Raw genomic sequence first — 27844 nt, 5'->3', positions numbered from 1 at the left:
GAAAGAGGCAGGGCCTCCCAACACCCTGTCATGGCTGCACCAGGTCTCCCTCTGTGCCTCTTTAAAGAAAGTCCAGCCAAGCTAGATGGACGTATATTCTGGTTTCTGATTATTCTGGTCTCCAATCAGCTGTCCAACCTTGTCCCCTCCCTTTGCACTCAGTGCATAGCCGTAAAAATCACCGAAGGAAACTGAGTCACACAATTCACAAAAATATTGCCAACATTTCCACATTCATCACACACCCATACTTCCTTGTTCCCGAGTCCCATGTGTCAGGAAGTTGTTGACTCCACTCAGAGCGAGCCCGGGCCTGTGCTCAGCACATCCTAAAATAATGCCAATGATTCAATGTGTCAGCCAATTCCCCATATTTCATCAGACACACAACTAGGACTTCCTTGTAGGAACACCTACACTACGTTTGTTCCCAAATCGCACGTACACTGCACCTGGCCCCTGTTGTATTAATGACGATGGAATAAATGGATCCAAAGAGTCAAAGGTGTCAACATGACCCTAAAACTGTCCAACTTTAAACAGCTTCAAACAAGGTCTGGGGTTTGGTATATAAAGACCTCAGTTTGCTTAGCACCATGGCAAACACACTATTAAACAGCCTTTTAATTTTTGACAGCAGTATTGCAAAATATATTGTCTAAGCCAGCTAAGCCAGACTTTTTATAAACAGGAGACCAAAGCTGAGTAGGAAAAAGAAGAAATGAGGTGGAGAAGGTAAAGGACACACGGGAGTGAGGGTGGTCACGGTTCCACAGGATTGGTGCTACACCCCCAGCTTTGGAACAGTCTCTAGGAGGAATCCCTTCAGTATGCCAGACCCCAAAGGGTTCTCACTCCTCCCACACAGGGGAGGCCATGCGGCCTCACTACCCCCTTGACAGAACCTCTGATTTTCAGCCCTCCTTCTTCCCACTGTGAGCTCTGTACAGTGAGTCCAACTGAGACAGACTCCTCATGGAGACCTGTCCACTCTTTGGGGGTTAATGCAAATCATCCAGCATTTGCAGTGACACTCACAGAGTGGTGTCAAAACAGTCGGGTTTATTAATAAACTAGAACACAGCCTAGGAAGTCCGTAGATTAATTAAGCCAGTGCTTAATTTGTGCCAAGGCTGAACCTAAGAAGAACATAAGAACGGCCATACTTGGTCAGATCAAAGGTCCATCTAGCCCAATATCCTTTCTTTCGAGAGAGGCCAATGCTGGGTGCTTCAATGGGAATGAACAGAACAGGGAGGTTATCAAGTGATCCATCCCCTGTCACCCATTCCCACCTTCTGGCAAACAGAGGGACACCATCCCTGCTCATCCTGGCTAATAGCCATTGATGGACCTATCCTGCTGAGCCCCGGCAGCTCTCGGATTAGCAGTTCATATCCCCGGCTCCACTGGCATTGCTGCATCAGTTATGAATTTTAAAAAATTGCTTGAGTCCTGGCACCTCTTTCATTACAGATGAAGCACTGATTAAAGCCTAGTCCATTCTGGTTAACTCAGAGCCCAGACAAGCTGTAGCGAACCCCATTTTTCAAACTCTGTCTGTCTCTTCGTCTGACCTCCTTTGTCAGATCCCAGGGGAGAGCCCCAACTCCTTCCAGCAGACAACTCATCCTCTCACCTCACACCTTCCCAGTTCTTGAGCTGAGGGATGTTGCTCCATTTCCTTGCTGAAAGGTGGGAAAATCCATCTCCTTCTGGGTCCTTGGCTGCAAAGTGTTAATGTCCTGGTGACTGGCTTTGCCATTGTCTTTTCAGATTCTCCATTGGCACGGGGTTGGCCTTGGCCAGTCCTTTGCAATGATTCTTTCAGTCTCAGACAGCTAGGCCTCGTTCATACCTATGTCTCTTAGTCTGTCCTGAGAGCAAACCATGCAAAACACAGGGGAAACTGAGGCATGTCTAGGATTCATAAAAAATATTACAGAAAATATCCACTTTGTTGGTGGGGGAAACACAGATGGTTTTCAGGATTTATCAGGAGCTGGTAGAGTGTTGGTGTCATCTGGGTCTCTCTCCCTAATCTAGTCTGGTCAGGACATCTCACAGGATCTGACTGACAATGGCCCAGTGATGTTACATCTTTCAATCAGCCAGCATCCCAGACTCTGTCTTCTAATTTTCCTCCCAATGTCTCTTTTTCTAAGGACCCTGAAGGCGAATGGTGGATGGAATAGCTCATTACTTTGTCCATCAATTGGGCCTAATTTCCGACACACCAATTTTGGTTCATTGATTTCCTGTCCCAAATTTCTCTTGTGTACCAGAAATGATCTTAACACAGTTCTTGAGCTGTATCAGTATGCCTTTTCATTTGGACAAGTTCAGTCATTCCAACTCCCTTTTTACACTGTTTCCCATCTACATGTATGTGATTGGAACATTTTGGAAAATTGTATCCACTTTTCCACAGTTGAGCTCACAATCACCGTAAATGTGTAGACGCATTTATTACAACACATCCCCATGTCAGTCTTGGCACATTACGTACAAAGGTATGCAAGACGATTTAGATAATTAGAGTGTAAGTAGAAGACAGTAATTGTCGAGAACATCAAAGCCTTTAGTTCAATTGCTTGGAGTTCTCACAGTGCCACTGCGTATACATAACATACATTCATCATTGTGCCCAGTTGCCTGCAGTAGCTGCAGCACGAACAAAAATATTGGCATGGAACTCAAACTGAGATGGAGCTGCAAATTAAAACTGGGATGGTCAAAATTTGTTAACCCTCTGGAAAAAGAAGGGCTTGGTGAAAATGAAGTTTATCATTTTTTACTAAATATTTCAACTTTTCCTTTGAAAAATTCAAAATGGAATGAAACAAAAATATCTTTTAATTTCCAATTGGCATTTTAAACATGTCAACATTTTTAATATTTCAAGAATTTAGATTAAATTCTCAGTTTGTTTTGGCTTTTTGGAACTAAAATTTTCAGTTTTCTGTCTTTGTTTTGATTGGATTTTAAATTGCTTGCTTGCTTCCCCTCTCCCTCCAGGGAAAGATTGTGGAAAAAATACAAACAATAGAGAGGGAAGAATAAACCCAAATGTCTGGAAAACATTTTTTTTTAAATATAAGAAAGTGGTTTAAATACATTTAGCATTTTATTTTTATCAATTGGAAAAATGAAAAAGGTTATTTTTTAAATAATAAGTTAAATAAGGTTTAAAAGACGACAAATTAAAAAAAAATCGCATCTTTTCACTTGGAAAACAGTAAAGATGTAGATGTATTTTGACCTATTTTTTTAAACATGTCCTTCCTTTTGAAAAAATGGAAAAAAAGAGAGAAAGGGGATTTTTTTTGGTCAGTTTCCAAAATCCAGAACAAAATTATATTTTAATAAAAAAGTGGTACATTATTCAAAATTCACCATTCATGGTTCTTGCATATTACCTTTCCAGAACATTAGAGTACAACAGGAAACAAAATAAAACTTAGTGTGTGCCTTTGTTATGCTGCTTGTCTGAGCAGTAATTTGTATGGTGTGTACTGTGAAGAAGGCTGTAAAACACCACAATCACTATTCAGTTAAGAAGGCATGACTTGCAGGACAGAGAGGCTACGGGTGTAGGAAGAGATGGCAGGAAATGTGAGTGATTTCCAGGGAAGAATCATAGAGTTACAGCATTTAAAGCCAGGCGGGCCCACAAGATCAGCTAGTCTGACCTCCTGTATATCTCAGGCCACCAACACTACCCTACCTCCGCACATTAAACCCCAACAACCAAAATGACACCAAAGTATTACAGCCCTCAGGAGACTAGACTATTATGTGCCACAGGCAAAGAATAAAGGGACCAAGGTAACCCTGGGTTATGACCCACACCCACATGCTATCGAGGAAGGTGGAAAAAACCCCAGGGTCTCTGCCAACCTGACCTGGAGGAAAATTCTTTTCCAACCCCACATATGGCGATCAGTTAGACCTTGAGCCTGTTCACAAGAACCAGCCAGCCAAGCACCTGAGAGAGAGACAATGCTCAGTGCCAACTCAGATCCCTGGCCCACTCCACTCAAGGCCTCATCTCCAGCCATGGCCATCTCTAATTCTTCAGAGGAAGGAGATTTTTAAAAGTCTCTTCCTGACCCCTGCCAGTGGCCATCTGAAACCCTGAAGCATGAGCTTTGGGAATAGAAGACATAAACCAGAAGTGAGTCCTGGGTTTGCTGAGCCCTGCCTCCCACCATCACATGCAACCCCATCATACAACTGCACTCTTAAATTTGGCCAGCTCTCACTTAAAACCAGTTAAATTGTTTGCCCCCACAACTTCTATTGGGAGGCTGTTCCAGAACCTCACCCCTTTGATGTTTAGAAATCTTCTTCTATTACAAGTCTGCATTTCTTCATGATCAATTGATATGTATTTGTTCTTCATCCTTTAGCTTAAATAACTCTTCACCCTCCCCGGTATTTACCTTCCCCGCCCCCCAATATATATATAGAGAGAGTAATCATGCCCTCTCAGCCCTCTTTTTGCTAGACTAAACAAGCCAAGCTCTTCCAGTCTTGTCTCATAAAATAGGCCTGCCATTCCCCTGATCATCCTAGTAAATCTTCTCTGCACCTATTCTAGTTTAAGTTGAACATGTATGACTAGAACTATACACTATATTCCAAATGAGGTCTTGCCAGTGTTTTGTACAATGGCATTAATACCTCTCTCTCTCTTTCTCTCTCTCTCTCTCTCTCCTGAAAATGCCTCCTCTAATGCATCCTAGGACCGCATCTGCCTTTTCATAGCCACCTCACTGAGGGCTCACAGTCATTCTGTGATCAGCCCATGTTCCCAGTCTCTCTCCTCCACTGTCACTTCCAATGGATGATCTTCTTATTAGGCCTAAGTGCATGAGCTCACACTTTGTACTATTGAATTTCAGCCCACTTCTGTCACTCCAGTCTTCAGGGTCATCCAAATCTTCCTGTATAATAGTCTGATTCTGCTCTGAACTGATGATGCCTCCCAATATACATCATCAGCAAATTTCATTAGCACACTCCTACTTTTTGTGCCAAGGTCATTAACAAACATTTGGGATAAGACTGGTCCCAAGACAGATCCCTGAAGAACTCCACTAGTAACCCCCCTCCAGTCCAATAATTCACGTTTCAACACAATCCATTGATTTCTCCCCTTTAATCAATTCCTTATCCTACTTACAATTCTTATACTAATCTCCATTTTCCCTAACTAATAATTTCCCATGTAGTACAGTGTCAAAAGCTTTACTGATGTCCAAGTATGTTAGATCTACTGCACTTCCCTGTCTAAAAAATCAGTTATTTTCTCAAAGAAAGAAATTAGGTTAGTCTACATTTTGTAAACCCATGTTGCGTTACATCCCTTAACCTCTATGAATTTAATTATTCTTTCCTTCACAGTTGGTCCTTCAAAATTGCATACTACTGAGCTCAAACTAACAGGTCTGTAATTGTCTAGATCTTTTTTTCCCCTTTTCTTAAATATAGGTGTAACCCTTCTGCCCCTCTGAGATGGCAGCAACAAGAGCCGGGTTCAGTATCCAGGGGTTCTGTTTCAATAACGCAATGCAAAACCGGCTTGAGCCCCCACCGAGTGACCTGAGACAATTACATACCACACACATACACCTCCCAGGCACCTCTAGGATGCAATACTTCTCTTCTCGCAAGCACAGAGTCTGAGTGTAGCAAAATCCTTTTAATAAAGGAAGGAAACAATGTGGCATCATATTGGGGAAACACCACAAACAAGATTCATAACATAAACCATGAGCAAAAGACCCACCAAGTAAGTTTTGGCAATGTCCTTTTCCCTTAGGGTCTTAAGTCCAATCACCCCAAAGTCCAACAACCCAAAAATCTCTGTCCCTGGTCAGTGCCGCCCCAGAGTTCAAAAGTTTATCTGCAGAGTTTTACCCCCCACAGCCTGGGTGGAAATGGGAGGAGGCACACAGGGTGTTAAGGGGCACCTTACATGGTCCGAGGCCAACTGACCCCCCTCTCCGTGGAGTTCTGCTGCAGCCTTCACCACGAATGGCTCCACTCCACCAGCCGCTCTGCTCCTCCAGCCAACCTGTGAGCCACTCCAGCCGTACCCGCAAACCGCTCTGCTCGCTCACTGTTCCGTGGGCCACGCCAACCGTCCCACAAACTGCTCAGCTCTGCTCAACTCCACTCACTGTTCTGTGGGCTGGCCCAACTGTCCTGCAAACTGCTTTGCTCTGCCAGCTGCTTAGCAATATAACTTCAGGCTTCCCCCCTAGTTAACACAGCACTCAGCTCAGTAAGTTCAGCTCTTTTAGCTCTTTCAGTGATTTCAGCTTGTAGTAGGGGAGCCCCAGTGCTAGTGCACCATTGGCCCAAAGTGAATTCAGCTCAGCAGCCTCTAGATGGATTCCTAATGGAATCAAAATTAGCTCGGCTCTTCAACAGTGGAGAGAGGACGAGGTGCAATTGGTGTTCCAGGCCCTCAAAAAACCAGTCCCCAACCTCTCTCAATTCACTGGGTTTCGGAACCCATGTCCCTTGTCTAGCAAGTGCTACTTAGTTGATGGTGAGACCCTCTGTCATAAAACAGTTTCATAGTCCTTCATTCACATAATCAGGGTAACAACACTTTATTCCTCCTGCCCGAATAACAGAGAAATTGGGGATCCCACAGCTGCCAAAATTACCATTTTGGGCTGCCGTGGACTCATGCTAGGCGGGGTGGGTGTGCCTATGCAAACAAGATCAGCCCCTGAAATTCTTTTCCACACTTGCCATAATTCACCACCAGATGTCAGGGTAGAGCTCATCCTGACTCTGCTTACATAGCCACAGTGTTAGCTATTGTCCAGTCATAAGATACAACCCCCGAATAGATAGATTTATTAAACATCATTGCTGCCAGATTCATGTGCCAGTTCTTTCAGTATTCCAACATGGAAATTATCCATTGCCCTCCATTTGAGCACATTAAGCTCTTTAAGGTTTTCTTGCATCTCAGATATGGTCATGTCCAGTTGTAGGCACTCATTTCCAACAGCCATACTGCCTTCATGCACATTTTCCATATTATTGAAAACCAAGGCAAAGTATTCATTTGGTTTTTGGACCATTTCTAGAATATCTTTAATCTCCTTCCCATCCATACTGCATAGCACCTCGACCGTCATCCTTCCTTATTCTTTTTTTTTATTTACATAACTAAATAACTTATTATTATTTACTTTAATTTCCTTGGCAAGAGCAAATTCAGCATGGCTTATAGCAATTCTCACTTTGTGCCTACATTTTATAACATCCATGATGTGGCTTTCTTTGCTGGTCAACCCCCTTTTCCAGTCCCTCGAGGCACTCTGCTTACTCCTAGTAATTTTTCTGAGATGCAGCAAAGAGTCTTGTGGCACCTTATAGACTAACAGACGTATTGGAGCATGATATGTGTTGTCAGAGTGCTACCGGTGTGGTGCTCTGCTTTCTCCAATGTTGATATCACTCGGCTGCGTGCGTGTGTTTCCTCTGTGTGCTGCCCCAGCTCTTCGAAGATAGCTGACACAGCAGACCCGACGAGAACCCCCAGTAACCACAGAATCTAGTAAGATGCAAAGTCACGTTGACTAGGTTTATTGCGACCTTGGACACAATTGCAGTTCCCTGTAGGTTTCTTAGCCTAACTCAGGGCATACTACGAGAAAGTGCCTCTTGGCAATGGACTCAGCTCAGTCAGTTTCGGGACTTTCCACTGCCCCCTTGGCTGGACAAAGACACCGCCCCAGGGATGCATTCTTATACACAGGTACAAACAAGTTACACATCACACCTGACGTATTGAGGTGCTACCCTTCCACGTAACAAGGTACAACCCCTCTACATAGTAAGGTGCCGCCTCTCACCTTGTACATGTTGGTTCAATCAAAACAACTCTATCCATCATATTACCCTTTTGCCCCTGTCATTGGGCTGGGCCAGCCTGTTCTTTGTTATCTGTGTGGAATGTGCAAGTATGTGAATGTTCTGATATCTAGTGTTCAGTACCTTTTAGGTACGTATCTTCTTGCAGCATCAGCCCTTTCCTTGCCAGCTTCTGTGAGCAGGGCCTACCTCTAGCTCACAGCTTAACTTTGCTTTATGTTAGCAAAGTCTTCACCATTACTTTAGTTTAGGCCTTAGGCCTCATACCGGGCCTTGATACCAAGGTTTATATCCCAGGGCCTCCTCTTACTACAATATGCATCCGACGAAGTGGGTATTGACCCATGAAAGCTCATGCTCCAATACGTCTGTTAGTCTATAAGGTACCACAAGACTCTTTGCTGCTTTTACAGATCCAGACTAACACGGCTACCCCTCTGATACTTTTTTGAGATGATTATTCATCCGTATGGGTCTTGGGCCTTTCCCTATAAGTTTTTTCACCCTTTCTGGGATGCACAATAGCTAATTTAAAGAAATTCCAAGCCTTCTCCACAGTTAAGTCCTTGAGCTCTTCAGGCCAGCTGGCTTTCTTGACTAATACCTTCAATTTCCCGAAATCTGCCCTTTCCAAATAAAAAACCATAGTTGATGACCTGGCTTTGATTATCCTTCCATTTAATTTAAACTGAATCAACCTGTGAGTACTTTATCCAAGGTTATTGCCAAAGGGCAGCTCTTCTGTGATGTACTCACTACTCACCAAAATGAAGTCTAAAATTGCATCATGTCTTGTTGGTTCAGTGATAATTTGATGAAGAGAGCTGTCCTCTGTCACATTCAGGAATAATTGAGCCTTACCATTATTAGTTGGATGTATTTTCCAATCTATATCTAGGAAGTTAAAGTTTCCCATTATGACACAATTCCAAAAAGTATTTATTGTTCTAATTATATTAAAGAGATCACTATTCATATTGGAATCTGACCCATGAGTTCTAAGAGATTTAAGGTGGGCAAGGTAATATCCTTTATTGGACCAACTTCAAGTCGGGCTTCTATAGCCAACTCATAATGCTATCCCAACAGAACCTCTTTTACAATCCTTCAAGAAAAAGGTTTTGATCCAAACAGTTTCTGTTTTGTCCACACTATCATTTTGTTTTTCTTTACAGTTTACCATTTCATGGATGTACAATGTCATCCCACCAACTTTGCCTTTATTGCTATTTCTCCTAAACAGCACACACCCTTCAATGCCTGTTGTCAAAGTTAGACTCAGGACTCACAGTTTGTCAGACCACTCTGTTTTATTAGCACAGCACTCTGCTAATAACACCCAGATAATGTGAGCACCATGCAATAGCCACACTACCTCAATTTATACAGTTAAAAAGGGAGCAAACTTGACAAGATAGCAAAGGGAGCAGAACTGACAAGTTCACCGGAGGCTAGACATACATAGTTAATTTCCTTGCTAACTTTTACCAATCTCCAACTAATGTTTCACCATGTGGATTCATTGTTTGTCTTAATGTTTCTTTTCCTGACACCTGTATTTCCACATTTATTTCTGCTTAAATGCATACAGCATTTCTTTAATCCATTCTTATTTTTACAATATAATTTATTTTACTTTCATATTGTATTCCAGTCCTGAGTGCTATTACACTATGTTCCTATGATCCCTGTAATATCAACTCAGATCTCCTGCACCAGTAATTCCAGTTCCTCCAATGTGGGGGAAGCTATCAGATTCAGAGTGCAGTAGCAAAAGATTGCAGAGGCAGAGCCTCCCAATACCAACATATCTTTTTTTCCTGAGGCCAATGTCCTGATTCAATCCAGAGTAACCCACAAGCTGTGCTGAGCAACTCATAAGAAGCGGCCCTATGAGTGCATATGACAGCTATCTCAGTGTCATTAGGCTCAAAGCCAACAGTTCCTACCAGGAACTAGCGGAGTGTATAAAGTGACAGGGCTCACTGATGACTTGAGCTGCCAGCTGAAACATGGACAGGTTCTGTGAGTGAAACTTCTTGTCTTAGAACTTTTGCAGTGGGATGGGATGGGTTGCAATTCTGGACACAGAAGGATGGGACAGTTTGCCCTTTTGGGCCCATCTTACTTTATCAGTTAGCTAATGATATCCAATTAGCTTTATTATTTCACATCTTTCTCTCCCTCTCATTACCATCGTTGTCTTTTTCTTTGTCTCCCTCTTTTACAGTTGATTTTCTCCCAGAATCCTTCACTCCTTTTTAAGTGTGTAATTTGGCAAACACAACACCAATGGTGTATTTTTGTTTGTACTTGGCTTCAGCTACACATTAAGATCAATTTTATTGTCCAATGCTCCAGTACAGAGAACGTGTTGGGGACAAATTAGGATTTCAGGAGATGGAGGAAGTTACTTGTGGGGCAGCTGTTTTAGATTTGCTTCAGACTAATAGAGAGGAACTGGTTGAGAATCTGAAGGTGGAAATCTAAGTTAATTTTACAGTGCTGTAAATGTATCATATGAAAAATGATTCATGGGAAAATTGATTTTAATGGAAAAATTTTTATTTCTATAAAAATCATTTTTAATGAAAAAAACGAGTACTGATTTTTTTTTCAAAAACTGAAATATTTTGTAAACAGCAGAAAAATGATTATTTGTGGGTCTTTTTGTTTTTGTTACTTTTTGCTTGCTTTTTAGTCAATAAAACAGAAAATTTGAATGAGAATTTTTGGAAAAAATGAAATCTGTGCATTTAAAAAAAATCAAAGGCAAATACCATTTTGTGTCCAGTATTAGTTCATTTTATTTCTTCACTGGGGAATTTTTATCTTGCAAAGCCTTCACGTATGTTAGATGGAAGATTCTAGCAGTCAAATGACTTTTTCTGTTACTCTTCCATAGTCCAAAATACATGACTTCATGGCATGGAATTTGGATGGGACTGATGCCAAACCCACACTGCATGGATTTAGCTGGTGGGGCTGGTTAATGAGAGACTCACAATGTATGGTTATGAAGGAGACTAGAGAGGAAGAACATGGGAAGACTGCAAGAGCTGCAATGTATTTAGTGTGCTGGTATCTTGTTCTTTGTCAAAATTCTGATTTGTCCCTCGCAATGTAGTAGAACTGAACATCCGATGCTTGCTGGAGAGCAGGGCATTTATGAGGATTAGCTGCTTGAGATTCACTTCAGATGAGCAAAATAATGTTGGTAGATTGGAGAAAGCAATTTGAAGAATTTCTGAGCCATACATCAGCCACCACAATTGTGTGGGGCTGAGCATGATTTGAAATAAATTTTAGGGGGTTTGGTTTGATCAAAGATTACTGCTGGGTGCTCAGGAGGAAGCCATCACCATGATACAAATTTCTTTCCATCTTTGGGTGAGCATTCCCACTTGCCTGCAAATTAATTTCAAATCCATCAGTAAATCCCAAATGAATGTATAACATACATCCCAAGTACATCAAAAGTTGTTGTAAGGGAGAGGGAGAAAAAATGTTCTCTTTAACTGCTGAGGATAGGACAAGAAGCAATGGTCTTAAATTGCAGCAAGGGCTGTTTAGGTGGGATATTAGGAAAAACTTCCTATCTGTCAGGGTGGTTAAGCACTGGAATAAATTGCCTAGGGAGGTTGCAGAATCTCCATCATTGGAGATTTTTAAGAGCAGGTTAGACAAACACCTCTCAGGGATGGTCTAGATAATACTTAGTCCTGCCTTGAGTGCAGGGGACTGGACTAAAAGACCTCTTGAAGACACTTTCCAGTCCTACATGTCTATGATTCCTGCAGAAGTTCCATGCAGTACAGAGAGTTCCACACCCTTCGCAACACAGCTGTAGTTTTCAGGAACTGAACCAGGAGCACGGAACTCATGTGGTGTGTAGGACCTTTTCTGACCAGGACGAATTCCACCCTTAATTGTTTTCATGCCCCCAGATGAGCTTTGGAAGTAATTACCCTTGCTAACCTGTTGCTAGATCTACCGTCTGCAAATTAATCTCTATTTGGCATGTAGCTCCATGGAAATTAACCTATAGACGGTATTTCCTGTTCTGTAGTTTAATTGCAAAAACAGCAAGTGTGGCAACTCCTATCTCCAGCCCACGCATCTCTTTGGAAATCTTAGCATATCACGTACAAAACATGCTAAAGATGTAGCTAATTACAGAGGAAGAACATAGTAATTATTGAGAACATCAATGCCTTCAATTTACACCTTCCTGGTTTCACCTATGAAAATGCATTACATAAACATATTTCTGGTTGCGGTGATCATAAACAATTTCTGATTTCAAAAGATGGGATGAGTATTGCACTCAGGTTACTTTCAGTGATTCTGAAATATATGGCTTTGGACTCAGATAGAGTTGGGAATTTAAAGGGCAGACAGTACTGGATTTTAGGGAAAAAATAATGTCTTATTCTTCCAACAGCAGGAAAAATTACAATTTGTACTTTTTAAATTATTTCATTTCTCCAGAAAGGTTCTTGGAATTTGGATTTCTCCCCTCAACCTACAAGGCTGTGTCTACACTACAGTTACTCCCATGTTGGGAACAAAGTTAGAATACATCTGTTCCCAGATCTGTTTGTACTGGAAATGGGACCTGAAATATATCCCCTAACTTGGAACATAGGCCTCCATATCATTAGCGCTCAGTTTTTGGACTGAGTCAAAGCTTGGATTGAGTGTAGCTTGGACAGGGGTGTGAGAAAAAGGAGATTTTGCCTCCCTGATCTGGGGGCTCTCTGTCTGCCAGACCAGTCACTGGTGCAAATTAAAGGAGGCTCAGAGATGCTCTACTTTATCATAGAAATCATAGAACAGTAGGGCTGAAAGGGATCTCAAGAGGTCATCTAGTCCATCCTCCTGTGCTGAGGCAGGAACAAATAAACCTAGACCATCCCTGACAGGTGTTTGTCTAACTTGCTCTTAAAAACCTCCAGTGACAGAGATTCCACATAGTTAACCTGTTCCAGTTCTTAACTATCCTTACAGTTACATTTTCCCAAATATCTAAGCTAAATCTCAGTTGCTACAAATTAAGCTAATTACTTCTTGTTCTTCCCTTGGTGGACATGGAGAACAATGGCTCATCATCCCCTTCATAACAATCTTTTACATATTTGAAGATGGTTATCATGTCCCCCTTCAGCCTTCTGGTCTCTAGACTAAAGCTGCCCAATTCCTTCAACCTTTCCTCTTAGCTAGTCAACCAGTGGAACTCCTTGCCAGAGGATGTTGTGAAGGCCAAGACTATAACAGGGTTCAAAAAAGAACTAGATAAGTTCATGGAGGATAGGTTCCATCAATGGCTCTTAGCCAGGATGGGCTGGGATGGTGTCCCTAGCCTCTATTTGCCAGGAGCTGGGAATGGGTGACAGGGGATGGATCACTTGATGATCACCTGCTCTGTTCATTCCCTCCGGGCCACCTGGCATTGGCCACTGTCAGAAAACAGGCTATGGGGCTAGATGGAACTTTGGTATGACCCAGTCTGGCCATTTTTATGTTCTTTGCTCATGTTTCCTAAACCTCTTATCATTGTTATTGCTCTCCTATGGACTGTAATACCTCAGACTGGACACCATTCTCCAGCTGAGGACACAGAGCCAAGTAGAGCAGAGGACTTGCCTCCCGTGTCACACATGCAACACTCCAGTTAATGGCATTTGCCTTTTCACATCAGCATCACATTCTTCTTTTTCCTTGCAACAGTCCCTTCAAATAGGGTCAGCTCTCCGAGTCCTATCCTTCTTGTCAGTTTATGCCATGTTTTTAATGCCAGCTGCCAGCATGACACTAACTGTCCTCCTTTTTCAGCCAGGCTTGGGACCAGGTATGGTTGACTCATACAATTTATGATCCACTATTAGCCCCCAGATCCTTTTAAGAAAGACTACTTCCTAGTCAGTCATTTTGTGTTTGTGCATTTGATTTTTCCTTCCTAAGTTTCCTTTGCATTTGTCTTTGTTGAATTCTTGTTATTCATGTTGGACCAGTTCTCCAATTTATCAAAATCATTTTCAGTTTCCAATCCTGTCCTCAAAGTGCTTGCAACCCCTCCCAGCTTAGTGACACCTGCAAATTTCATAACCACATGCTCTACTCCATCATACAAACCTTTGATGAAAATACTACATAGTACTAGACCCAGGATAGACCTCTGTCGGATACCACTAGATACATCCTCTCAGACTGACATCAAACCATTGATAAACTACTCTTTGAATAGGTAAAAGCAGCAAAGAGTCCTGTGGCACCTTATAGACTAACAGACGTATTGGAGCATGAGCTTTTGTGAGTGAATACCCACTTCATTGGATGCGGCATCCGACGAAGTGGGTATTCACCCACGAAAGCTCATGCTCCACTACGTCTGTTAGTCTATAAGGTGCCACAGGACTCTTTGTTGCTTTTACAGATCCAGACTAACACAGCTATCCCTCTGATCTTTGAATAGGGTTTTTTAACCAGTTGTGCACCCACCTTATATTCATTTCTCCTAAACCACATTTCCCTAGTTTTCTTATGAGAATGTCACGTAGGACTGTGTGAAAAGCCTTACAAAAATCAAGCTATTTTATGCCATGTCTTGCAAGATATATTTATTTCAGCAGCCAGTGGCCCACAGAGGAAGTCAGAGATCTCCGGGATATAAAGTTAACCCCCTTTTTGCCAGGCAATGCTACATGTCAGCATGGGAAGGAAGGGTGATGTGGGTGCTGCTAAGGTTGCTCTGAACCATACAATAGAATTTAGATGGTTAAATTGATCATTTAAAGCTCTATGTGGAGTGGGAATTGAGTATGTGATGAACCAACATGGTTCTTCATGTGACACTTCCATAGTTGTGCTCAACAGAAGAGACAGCACCTTCACACTCAATGAGGGGAGAATCATGGAAAAAACAAAAAGTTTTCTTGACTAATGGAAAGGAGCAACATACCTGAGTTTTTGAATGACATAAAGCAAACTCTGGTTAGGTCCCTCAATTCAGCTCATGAGGCCAAATCTTGAAGACCTCATTCAGAGTCACATTGTCCACTATACATGATTTTCTCCTGCACCATTCCCTCTGAGAATGGCCAGCTCCCAGACTGTTAGATCCCTGTGGTACACACAGATCTAAGTGTATCTGAGAGGGTGGGGCCAGGACCCTTAATGGTAGATTGTGGTTTGAACAGTCCATATGATATTTTACAGTTTATAAGACAACTGTGAGGATCTGAGTATTCACTTCGCTGCTTTCAATTTATATGCTCACTGCATTTGATCATAATAAAACTCCTTGTTAATATACCTGAGCTCCACAGCTGAGACTCTTAGCCTCTCTCTATAGCTCAGATGGATCATATCAATGACATTACTGAGCTCTGTGGTCTCAGAGAATGAGTTTGCTTCACCATTTGTGCCATCTGTTTTCCTTCCATCTCTTTCTCTCTAGTCCTCCTCCAGATCTTCCTCCTGGTGGTAGTCCCAAGTTTACAGATTCTCCCTGGCAGAGAGACGAGTTGGGAAGAATGCTTCATTGACCCTGACTATGAAGAACTGGTGGCTATTGCCAAAAATGGACTGGAAACTGGGTGTCGTTCAAAGAAGGTGGTGATCGTTGGGGCAGGAATAAGTGGACTCACAGCTGCCAAACTGTTGAAAGATGCTGGTTGTAAGGTAATTCCATGGGCGGCATGTAATGGAGGCTGGGAAAGGCTAAAACTCCCCAAACCTCGCATCATTGGGGGGGAGGGCAGCGGTGGATTGCCACATGGGTCCACAGGGCCCATGCCCAGGGGGCTCCAACCAATTTAGAGCCACTGGAAAAATTTCCCCCACCACAACCCCAGGGCTGGAGAAGCTCTTGCTCCCCGCTGCAGCACAGAGCTTTTTTGGTCTCAGGGTCATGGGGGTTGGGGGATGCGGAAAGGAGCAAGTGGGTGCAGGCCCTCGGGGGAAGACGCAGAGTGGGGGCAGAGCTGTGGGGGAAGAGGAAGTCCTGGCTGGGGCTGAGAGCTTGACCCTGGCTGGGGCTGAGCTCTGAGCTGCTCCCCACCCCTGCCGGGGGGGGGGGTTAAAGGCAGTGACTGGGGTTGTGGCCTCAACCAGAAAAGGTGGGGCAGGGGCTAGCCTCCCCAAAAGGAAGTTCACCCACTGCTCACAGGTAATTCTATTAACTGAGAGGAACCAGAGACAGGCCAGGGAGTAAGTGCTCCCTTGAAATGGTCTTATTACTTCTTTTTCATAGAGTAGACAATGCTGAAGAATAAAACAAGGTGAACTTAAGTAAGTTAACTGTGAAAGGAAGGAATCATGAAAGCATAGTGCAGTATATTATTGCCATTTCCACGGGAAAAAAATTAATTAACTTAAAGTTAAGGTTGTCAGAATATTAATAACATTACCATAAGAAAACTTAAATACCAAAAATGTTGCAGGTAAAAAAAATCCCAATCCCTACATTTAATGGAAATGGTGATTAGTTAAGGGAATATTCTCAAAGGTTCATGTATTTCTGACAAAATTCTATATGCATGAAAATTCATATTCACGATCTCACAACAACCTTAACTTTGCCCTTTGCTTTTTCTTTATTTTGTTTTTCCATCAAAGGTGCTACTCTCTTGGTTTGCCTGTGGGCCTTGAGAAAGTCTGGAACCCGTTATCCCTACCCATACCCCATATATCTGCTACTTCCCCTCTCAGTATCACCTAAGAAATACAACCCCCAGAGCTGCAAAAGTCAACAGAGATCGCTTGGGCACTTATATGAGAAGGGCTTAGTTGTTGCATTAAAGACTCGCTCATTGAAAACCTGTTTTCTGTAATACACAGGAAAGGATAATATCTTCCATATTAGAATCTGCTTCTTGAGATCCCAGTTCTGGAATATATCTCTATTCAGGAAGAATGCTTGAGTACATTCTTAACTTTAAGCACATCCTTCAGTCCCATGGAGTTCAGATTCATCTTAAGCACATGCTTATGCGGGTTTCCAAATCAAGGATAGAGTATGTCCATAAATTGTCCAAAATTACTTTTATAAAATAAAGATTTTCTTTGTGTGGTGACTGTTTGCAATAGAAATGACAGGGGATAAATCAATCGTCATTGTTCAAGAGAGCAATATACAGTAGAGGTTTTCAAACTTTTTGTATTTGTGACTCCTTTCGCACATCAAGACTCTGAGTGTGACCTCCCCTTATAATTTAAAAACAGGGGGTTAATTTAATTTAATGGGGCTCGGGGCTGTTAGCCCCACAGAGCTGACAGCTTGCAACCTCCATGTAACCACCTTGCGACCCGCTGAAGGGTCATGACCCCATGGGCAGCTGGTGACCTGGCCATTGGGGGAGGCTAGCCCCGGCTCCTCCCCTTCTGTCCAAGGCCCTGCCCCTCCTTTTTTTGCCCACCTCCCCAGCAGGAGCCCAGAGCACCCCCACCACAGTCCTGGGGCGGCCAGGTGATGTGGTAGCAGCACCCCCAGCCCTGAAGCACTGGACAGCGCAGTCCAAGCACCAGGCAGCCAGCTCGGCCCCAACACCAGCCACTCCGAGTCCCCATGGCAGGCCAGCAAGCCCCAGTCCCAGCCAGTGTGGGCTGGGGCAGAGCACTGGGAACTGCAGAAGGGGGACTGGAGGTGGAAGGTGGACGGGGCCACACCAAGCTGTTTGGGGAGGCACAGCCTCCCCCAGCCTATGATACCCGCTGCCCGTGCATGACCCCCAGTTTGAGAACCTCTGATACAGTCACCAGATACCAGCAAGGGATTGAAAACCATAATATGTATTTCGTTCCCAGGTTCTCATACTGGAAGCCAGTAACCGCTTGGGAGGACGCATCTTGACCCACAGAGAACAAGATTGGTATGTGGAGTTGGGAGCCATGCGTTTGCCAGGACATCATAGGTAATACCCCCCTCAGCCACTAATCTTGTTCAGAATAGGGGAAGCCCTATTTTGAAAACTTTTATGATAATTCCTGGAGGGGGGAACGCATTAAAAGCTCAAATTTGAATAGGCTAAAATGCCTCTTTACTCCATGACATCAAGTTGTCAGTCTGTGTGCAGAGGGGAAAGAAATATCCATGGAGTTGTCACTTTTCCTGCATAAGTGGGCTAAGAGTAGGTGGGCAGAAGTAGCTAAATCAGCCTAGAAGACACAGGGTTTAGGTCTGGATCAGATTAATTCCCCACCCCACCCCCACAGCAAATGGGGAACTGGATATTAGATTCATAATTAGGTCTCAGGTATGTTCTTGGACGATGCAACTACACCACAATGGAGTGTTAAAGTGAAGTTACGACTGGGAGCACGTATCAGTAAATGAAGGGGAAAGCTCCACCTAGAACACTTCAGTCAGCAAAACAACAACTGTTTATAACCCAGGAAATCAACAATTAAGGTTGAGCTTACAACCCCACCCCCACATATTGGAAGGTTTGGACCTTATCATATAAAATACCAAGCTACCAATGCTCTGGCCCCATGGAGACCCCAGCCTGCCACCTTCCAGCCACAATTTCTTTCATACCTTCTTTGTAAAATGTGCTGGTTTTGTACTACGGATTTTTTCAAAGGGCTTTCTGAATATTTATTAGTTGGAGCTAGTCAGGGTTTCAGACTGACCAGATGGTAACCACATAGGTCCTCCAATTTTCTGGGCCCATGTTGCTTATTGAAAAAAAATGGGACTCAGGATAAGTTTTATAATTAAACAGCAAAAAGTTTTGTTAACACAGAATTGACATTGCCCTGTGATTGCTCATGCCCTCCCAAAACATTGAGTTCCGCAAAACTCAAACCATCTAGAAATCAGAAAATACAGAGTCAGAGTAAATGCCCATAGAAACTTAACTTGGCCACTCTAGAACTGGCAATACTTACTGGGCAGTACCTGCATGCACGCCAGCTGCATTCACTGTGTTAAGTGTAGCTGTATCGCAATGGTGGAGGAATATGTTGGAGCAGGTTGGAAAAGTACTGATTGCGACCTGAGAAGGCCGAGGGATTTGTTTCATGAGCATCATAGAGCTGTGGTTGTGATATGAGGAGATCTGGTTCTGAATTCACCCATGTGTATTATCAAAGGAAAGAGGTGTATATGTACCTTGAAGTTCCAGACCACTTTTGAATGTTTCAAAAAGTCAAGTAGCAGCTCCTGTCCCATGGGGCCGGTTGGGCTCACCTCCCTGCTCCAGACACTGCAACCTCTGGGGTCCCAGTGCCACTCAGGTTGGTCCAGCTATCATGATGATGGGAGTCCAGTTAGGCCAAATCAGAGTGAGTGGCCCTGCAACCCTATGAGCCAGGTCACAACTTCACTCAGACAAATATGTTTTGACATTTCCGAATAGATATTGTTTGGCATTTTTCATTCCACTTTGGGGTGGAAATAATGTCAAAATCTGTTATTTTGACATTTCCCAAAATGTCCATTTGTCCAATCAGCTCTATATATGAATCATCAGGGTTGGAAGGGACCGCAGAAGAGCATCTAGTCCAACCCCCTGCTCAAAGCAGGACCAACCCCCAAACGGCCCCCTCAAGGATTGAACTCACAACTGTGGGTTTATCAGGCCAATGCTCAAACCACTGAGCTATCCCTTCCCCCTGTATGAGTCTACTGCTACCTTCAGACAGTTCCATCTGGTTCTAGTGGGGTTTGTTTTAAATCCACAGGTCCCTAAATTCAGTCTGTGCATTTATACTAACTAGGAGATTGTTAAAGATGCATCTGTATCACCAGCCTGTTTGTTTGTTTCCTGTTAAGAATTTTAGGAATGGGCAGCTTTTGCTATCATGTCTCTTGTAATAATCAAGGAAAAGTCTGATTTTACAATTCATAGAAGTAATACTTGATCATGGATTATCCTGGAAGTTGATGGGACTGTTCAGGGAGCAGACAATGTTGGGAGAGATGGTCTAAATTTCTCAAGCAAAAAGTAGTTTTCATTGAAAAAAATGACATTTTTCCAAAATGTAAACAATTTTGCGAATTTTCAACTTTTTTTCAGTTTTGAGCAAAATTTTTCATTTCACTAAAATTTGTATTCACTAAAATTGTAAACATACTTACAGTCATTACTGAAATGGTTACCAACATGGTTCATTTTCTGCAAAACATGGTTTGCAGTAAATAAACTTCTTGATATTTTGTATTAAAAAGCTTGTGAAAATGGGTCTGATGCAAATGATGCCAAACTGAAATAACTTCCGTATTTCAAAAGGATTTCACAATTAAAAAAAGTGACCAGCACTAGTTGCATGATTGACTTTTGGTAAAGTGTGGATCTGGAGTCACTACACACAAATTATTTCAGTTACATAGGTAGGGTTGTGGGATTTGTGTTAGAGGATCATATGCAAGCATATAACTTTCTTTCACATTTTTTAAATTTTCTCTTTTCCCCCCTTTCCTTTTTCTTTAGGGTTGTGCGTGAATTTATTAAAAAACTGAAACTGAAACTGAACCCATTCTATAATAGTAATGACAAGGGCTGGTATTTTGTTAACAATGTCAAGGCAAGAGCTGGAGAGGTAGAACGAAACCCTGATATCTTGCAATACCCTGTGCTTCCCACAGAAAGAGGAAAATCTGCCAGTCAGCTTTATAATCAGACACTGGTTAAGGTATGTGCGTTGTGGAAAGGATTCGTGAATGTGGGTATGTTCTCATTAAAGTGTTAACTTGGATTGTCTCTTGGGTGTTGGTCCTAAACCCCTCAAACTTAGTGGTCTTTTCAGCCCAGGCTCACTGGCACATTAGAGTCTGGACTTTGCTTTCACTTGCACTAGTAACCCACCTACTGTGCAGTGAAGATGGAGAATAAAACCCTTGAGTGCTGATAGGCCTCCAGTGCCTTCCCACAATTCCCCCAGAGTGTTGGTGCTCAGGAGGACAAACAAGTTCCAGGGATGAAATATAAAGTGGCTTTGCCTACTGCACCATAGAAAACCATGGAATGAGCCTCTGGAAGTCCTAGCAACACACATGGGTGAACGTAGCACCATTGAGGGGACAGTCCCTTGTCTTTGGAGTGTGGCAGCTCATGTCCATGGTAGGCTAACCAGATGCCGATTTTTTTGGTTGTTGAAAATTTGAAGTTAACCACTGTTAGAGAACTGTTAATTTGAATAGATGGTGGCTTCCCGCTTCTGGGAGTTTCGCTAGTTTTCTTTGTCGATTTACACACACACACACAATATTGCTAAATTATAGTTGCACACATGAGACTTGGGCTCTCAGGGTGTGTCTACACTGCAATAAAACACCAGTGTCTGCTGACTTGGGCTTGAGATATAAAATTGCAGTGTAGATTTTTGGGCTTGGGCTGGAGCCTGGGCTCTGGGAACCCTCCCGCATTATGTGTTCCCAGAGCTCAGGCTCTAACCCAAGCCCAAAAATCTACACTGCAATTTTATAGCCCAGCAGCCTGAACTCCGTAAGCCCAAGTCAACTGACACGGGCCAGTTGCCGGTGTTTTAATGCAGTGTAGACATACTCTTAAAGGACAGATTTTCAAAGGTATTTACCGTCTAAAGAATGCAGAGAGGCACCTGGGGCTAGATTCACAAAGGGACATAGATGCTATCTGGTCAGCCTACACCAGAGTGATAGAGTGAGAATGACTCTGTAGTCTAGTGCAGTGGTTCTCAACCAGGGGCACTAGGGTGACCAGATGTCCCAATTTTATAGGGACAGTCCTGATATTTGGGGCTTTGTCTTATACAGGTGCCTATTAGCCCCCACCCCCTGTCTCAATTTTTCACACTTGCTATCTGGTCACCCTAGGTACATGTACCCCTGGGGGAAAGCAGAGGTCTTCCAGAGGGTACATCAACTCATCTAAATATTTGCCTAGTTTTACAACAGGCTACATAAAAAGCACTAGCAAAGTCAGAACAAACTAAAATTTCATACAGACAATGACTTGTTTATATTGCTCTATGTACACACTGAAATGTAAGTGCAATATTTGTATTTCAATTGATTTATTTTATAATTATAGAGTAAAATGAGAAAGTCAGCATTTGTTCAGTAATAGTGGCTGTGACACGTTTGTATTTTTAGGTCTGATTTTGTAAGCAAGTTGTTTTCAGGTGAGGTGAAACTTGGGGGTATGCAAGACAAATCAGCCTCCTGCAAGGAGTACAGTCAAGGTTGCTGGGACAATTTGTATAGTGGGGGTGCTGAGAGCCATTGAACCAAACTGTAAACCCTCTATATAATGGAAAACATTTCAAGCCAGGGAGTGCAGCAGCACCCACAGCACCTAGGGTAGTCTGGAAAAGTTAAGAGCCACTGGTCTAGTGGGTAGGACATTCATGTGGGAGACCCCAAATCCAGTCCCCCTGCTCCATTGATTATTTATCCAAACTGGAACAGCTTTAACAGGAGAGACTAAGGGAGGCCCCCATGAGACACTCACCTGTGAGGTGGGAGACTCCTCCTTATCAGCTAGATGGGGAACATGAACTGGTGGTCTCCCACATTGTGGAAATCCCCTAACCACTGGGGTAAAAGCTATGAGTTTACAGCTTAGAATCCAAAGCGGAGATAGGTGCTGAACTCCCTAAAATGGAGGGGGTGCGGCTTAAGACACATCACTTTCCTTGGTGTCTCCCATTGTCTGGCTTAGGTGGTTCCGTGTGCTGGCTTTTGTGGATTCTGTTCTTCAGTGCTTAGAGCACGCTATTGATTGTAGAGAGCCTGAGCACATGACTCAGGCTTTGTGAATCCCAGCAGTTTTCCAGGCAAAGAAAGTTAGACATTGTGATGCTTAGTGTTGCAACTCCTAAGTCCCATTGTGAATCTAGCCCATAATATTCCATGAGATTTAGGCACTTAGGTTCTTTGGAAATCCATGTAGCTGCCTATCTGCATCTTTAGATGTCTAAATACCTTTGAAAATCTGGCCCTTAAGTACCTAAGTCACTTCTAGAAATGGGAGTTAGGGCCTATATTCACTTTTGAAAATTTTACATTTAGTCTATTTATTTTTGTTGTTTGGACTGTCTCAGCAAAAGCAGTTCAGTCAACTAGAGAATTGTAGGAGCGGAAAACAAGAGCACTATTAAAAAGATTTTGTTAACAGCTCTTTCACCTGAGCAGTCATGTCATGTCCTGCCCCCTTGTGCCTGTGCCCTAGGATATGGCCTATAAGTACATTGTAACATACAGGGAAAATAATAAACTTTAAAGGTAAAGCCATCAGCATGAAACAAACGACTGTTTTCTTGTTTGCTCCCCAGGTGACAACAAACTGCAGTGCTCTGAAAGAGAAATATGACTCCTTTTCCACCAAGGTAATTGAAGTTGGTATTCCAGTAGCTTTAAATCTAAAGGTGCCAATTTATAAATCTTTCCTCACATTAGCCAATGGAACTCCTTGTGGGATAGATCTTGCCAGGTGTACACAGTCCATGGTAGAGATAATGCATCAGAACCCTCCTAAAGATCCTGGCTGGGCAGAGTTTGTATGCTCACTTCATGGGTCTTCCTGGGACACCGCATACTTCCCCCTTGGGTCTTCCTGGGTCTGATTTGTGGCATGAGGAGGGCAGGGACATGGATCCATGTTATCTCTGTTTCCCTACCCAAAACTCCAACCCATAGAAAGTGAGTGGTCTCAGTGCTCCCATACTCCCAGTGTGTGTGTCATGAAGACATGACCCTATTCCAGTCCTGTGCAACCAGCTTGGCATCTCTTCTTCCCACCCCAACTCTCTGTGTGACATCCAGCTATGAATCTTCATCCACAGTTATTTCTATCAGATAACCTTCCTCTGTGGCCCTACCCATCATTATTTTGACCCCACAGGAGATTTTGGGCTGGACCATGGTTCTTTAATCAAAGACAATGATATCTCAATAGGGACACTTTGAGTGAAATCCTGGCCCCATTGAAGTCAATGGCAAAGCTCTGATTGACTTCACTCGGGTCAGGCTTTAACCCGGTGACTCAAAAGGGATGAGGGATTGGTAATGAGGAAGAAGACAAATCACACTGGAGGGTAGTGAATGGGTTTGACACCTCCCTTGCCTCACTGATGTTGAATAATTCCTGTGTTCATTTGAAAAGAAATATCCCTTTGACTGTCATTTCTCAATGGGGATATAATATGCACGTCTCTGCTCTTCCCCACCCAGGAGTATTTGATTAAAGAAGGAAATTTAAGTAGAGGAGCCATTGACATGATTGGTGACGTGATGAATGAAGATGGTCTATTCCACATGTCATTTCTTTACTCTGTCATGGTCTTTTCCACCTTCTCTGAGAAGACGTGAGTAGAAAACCATCTTTATTTACTTGCTTTGTATGTGGAAGCACAATGTGTCTATGGTAGGACCTGTCTAGGTATCCATCCATTATTCAGTACATGCATCTGTCTATCAACCTCGGCCTATCTCATCCTTTTGTCATCTCATTTAGCAGTACAGCTAGCTGCCTTCTCTGAAGTAGGCACTGATGGTCTGAATTGTCATAGGTGCTCATTACTATAGATTTATAGCCATGAAAGGCTGGGGACACTTTCACAGGAAATGAGCTTGGCATTACTGAAAGTGTCCACAGCTACTAACCGAGTGAGTTCTGATGGCATTCAATAATTAACTCAATAGTGTGAGTATGTGCTAGGGGCATATTGGACCATAGCTGTGTTGTAGCCTTTGGTCAAATGATCCCAAATCATGGCTCACTAATTCCACCCAGCACCTCCATGAGGCACACCTACTTCCAAGGCAATCTGAGAACCATGGGGATTTTAGAGGGTTTAGAAGAAACAAGCTTTAAACTGAAAGCTGGCCTTAAGCTCAATTACCGCAGACCTAGCATTCCACTCTAATAAAACAAGTTAGAGTTGTACAGTCAAAGGAGGCTAGATTCTCTCTCCTATTATGCAAGCTCTGCCTATTACTCTTGTGGCATTCTCTCAGATAACTGTGGTCAGATGCTGTAACTGTTTGACTATCATCTTTTCCCCACCTTTCTTTCAGTTATGATGAGATCACGGGGGGATTCGATCAGCTTCCGCAGGCTTTCTACCAGGATATTCACAGGAGCGTTACATTTAACTCCCCAGTAGTGAAGATACTACAAGACAATGACCAAGTGAAAGTGTTTTACCGCAGACCACACTCCTCACTCCCCTTATCTGTGACAGCCGACTATGTCCTTGTCACAGCCACGGCAAAAGCCACACGGCTCATTAAATTTTCTCCACCTCTTTCTGCTAAGAAGACGCATGCCCTGCGCTCCATTCACTACGCAAGAGCCACTAAGATATTTTTGATCTGTTCTGAAAAATTTTGGCAGAAGGATGGCATCTATAATGGGAGGTCAATCACTGATCGCCCATCTAGAGTCATCTACTACCCCAGCCACAATTTCTCCAGTGGGGCGGCGGTGATCCTGGCTTCCTACACCTGGGTGGATGATGCTGAATTTTTCATTCCCCTCGATGACGAAAAGTGTGTTGATGTGGTGCTGGAGGACCTGGCAGAAATCCACCAGGTGCCCAAGAATTATATCCAGAAGATCTGCAAAAAACACGTGATCAAGAAATGGGGCCTGGACAAATATACAATGGGAGGATATGTTTCTTTCACCCCCTACCAGTTTGTTGACTACTCTAAAGCTTTGTTTCAGAATGAAGGGAGGGTCCATTTTTCAGGAGAACACACCGCCCAGCCTCACGCCTGGATCGAAACGTCTATGAAATCTGCTGTGAGAGCAGCCAGGAACATCCATGGTGCTATAAATGCATTGCCCTGGCAACAGGAGAAGAAACTGAAAGAAAATGAATTGTAATTAATAGTAATAATAATTATAATAAGGATGATTGGGACGCATCAGCTACTGACTGGGGAATTAGAAATTGCACCGCAAATCACCAGGCATTACTAGATTGTGACTTTATGTGCAGCCCTGAAGTAGGGGTGCATAAGATTCCTGCACCAGGAATAGACTGCTAGGCCTGGTCTACACTAGGGGGCGGGGGGATCGATCTAAGATACGCAACTTCAGCTGTGAGAATAGCATAGCTGAAGTTGAGTATCTTAGATCGACTTAGATTGACTTACTGTCCTTGCTGCCACTCCCCCATTGACTCCGCTTCTGCCTCTCGCCCTGGTGGAGTTTTGGAGTCGATGGGTAGTGCATTCGGGGATCAATGTATCGCGTCTAGACAAGACGCGATACATCCATCCCCGATAGATCAATCACTACCTGCTGATCCGGTGGGTAGTGTATATATACCCCTACACTCACACTGCTGCACTGCCTCAGTCACTGTGCTCAGCCACCAAAGGGTGAAACCCAGGTTGTGCCCAGTCCCCTAACTCCCCCGTGCTCCAGGAACGCAATTTGTGAGCAAGTACCCTCAGTTACTCCTAGGTGTCCTACTCCAAGGTCTGGGTAGCCCATGTAGGAGTGTAAAGGGTGTTTCTACTCCCTCCGCTTTCCCTGATCAGGCACATAATCTGAACCACATTCTAACCTCCTGTCTAGGTTGTATGTAAACTGGTTGTTCTGCCTCCCACTTCTGGAGCCAGCAACAATTCCAGCACCCTTGCAGATCCCATCAGCCTACCCGGCACTCCCCAAAGCGGACAAGGTGCAGAAGTGAATGGCTGCACAGAGCAGTCTTCATCTCCAAATGGGTGGCAAAGTTGCTGCATGGCATTGAAGATCCCTGAGGAAAAATTGTCTCGTAGGGCTCCACCTGAGATGGGATAGATAGCGCTGCACCCCACGCCATTCAGGTCTGTGCCTCAAAGACACAATCTGTCCATCGGTGATATGCGGTGCCTAGCGGGAAACCATTTAGCTCATCTTCAGCCTTGATTACAGTCATGGTCATTCAATGGTCTACTTGGATGGAAGCTGGTGTAATGTATATAGATGTTGACTATCCCTTGGATAGATTGTTAATAACTACACGCCATTGTAGTTTGCAAGAGTAAAATCCAAATTCATTTTCCTCTCAATGCCACAGGAAAATCTTACACACAGCTCTGTTTACCCCAAAATCATGCCTTGCCACTTCTAACTCCAGCTAGAAAATTAAAACTATAGGAGAACATCAATCCACATCTCAAGGTATGAATCGCATTATCTAAGGAATCCCCCCCAATTTGAAATTGCTATCTGAACCACCTTCCTGAAAAATTGAAAAATAAGGGTAAGAATCTTATTTTCTAAACAGATTGGCCCATTGCATCCACTGATTGAATCAAGTTCCAAGATATGTGAGTGCAAACTGCATGATTGAACTAACTAGGGAAACAAAACAAAAAACAAAAACCCTTGTTGTTCATCCCCAAAAAACTGAAGGATGAAGGTCTTGATACCCCCAGAATATGAACCACCTGCCTTTCACCACAAATTAAATCCCGAAAACTTGTACTCATGTCTGCCTTATGAAATTGATATACCATCTCTCTACAAGTGACTAATCTGTTTTATTCCTCCAATAGTATGTCTTTTATTTTGTTGTAAACCCCAAGAAAAGGTGAAAGGAAATGTATCAAATATAATAAAAAAAATTAAAAAATTTGTCTATGAATTGTGCGGAAGAAGAAGAAGAAAAGCAAACAGTGAAAGATGTAAATACTTCACATGGTTGGCTTTCGACTATTAAGAGGAATTACTTAAAAGGGGAAATTCTAAATAATAGTGGGGGCTAACAGAGAAATACAATCTCTGAAATTAATAAAACCTAAAAAAATTTCTGACAAGAAAAAAATCTAATAAGTGCCATGAATGCCTTCTTCCGGCTACTGAAGGAAGTAACAGAGAAACTGGAGGAGCTGTAATGTGAGAGAACAATGGTAAGTTTAATATAAAAATAAGATGATCATCATTCTCCAAAGACCGCAGGAAAGGGCATGAAACATGAGACTATTGAGTGGAATGTCTGAGTTCCTGAA

At 43.1% G+C, this 27844-nt stretch overlaps 1 protein-coding gene across 1 annotated transcript; it reads left to right on the top strand.

Annotated features, from left to right (window-relative positions):
• The first annotated feature begins 9917 nt into the window (after positions 1 to 9917).
• LOC123346168 (L-amino-acid oxidase-like) lies at positions 9918 to 25724 on the top strand. The gene is made up of 7 exons (XM_044983417.1): positions 9918 to 9930; positions 15365 to 15588; positions 17713 to 17819; positions 20343 to 20544; positions 23167 to 23220; positions 24065 to 24198; positions 24911 to 25724. Exons 1-7 carry the CDS (start codon positions 9918 to 9920, stop codon positions 25722 to 25724), a joined length of 1548 nt encoding a protein of 515 aa, XP_044839352.1.
• The last annotated feature ends 2120 nt before the right edge of the window (positions 25725 to 27844 follow it).

The sequence above is a fragment of the Mauremys mutica genome, chromosome 12 (assembly GCF_020497125.1).
Source record: "Mauremys mutica isolate MM-2020 ecotype Southern chromosome 12, ASM2049712v1, whole genome shotgun sequence".
Lineage (NCBI taxonomy): Eukaryota > Metazoa > Chordata > Testudines > Geoemydidae > Mauremys > Mauremys mutica.
Note: the sequence above shows the minus strand (reverse complement) of the source record. Positions and strands in the feature narration are given on the sequence as shown.

Excerpts from the sequence above, each read along its gene's own strand:
- LOC123346168 (XM_044983417.1), top strand. Across the intron at positions 15,589-17,712 it reads TGAAAGATGCTGGTTGTAAG|GTTCTCATACTGGAAGCCAG; the intron begins GTAATTCCATGG and ends TTTCGTTCCCAG. Across the intron at positions 20,545-23,166 it reads ATAATCAGACACTGGTTAAG|GTGACAACAAACTGCAGTGC; the intron begins GTATGTGCGTTG and ends TTTGCTCCCCAG.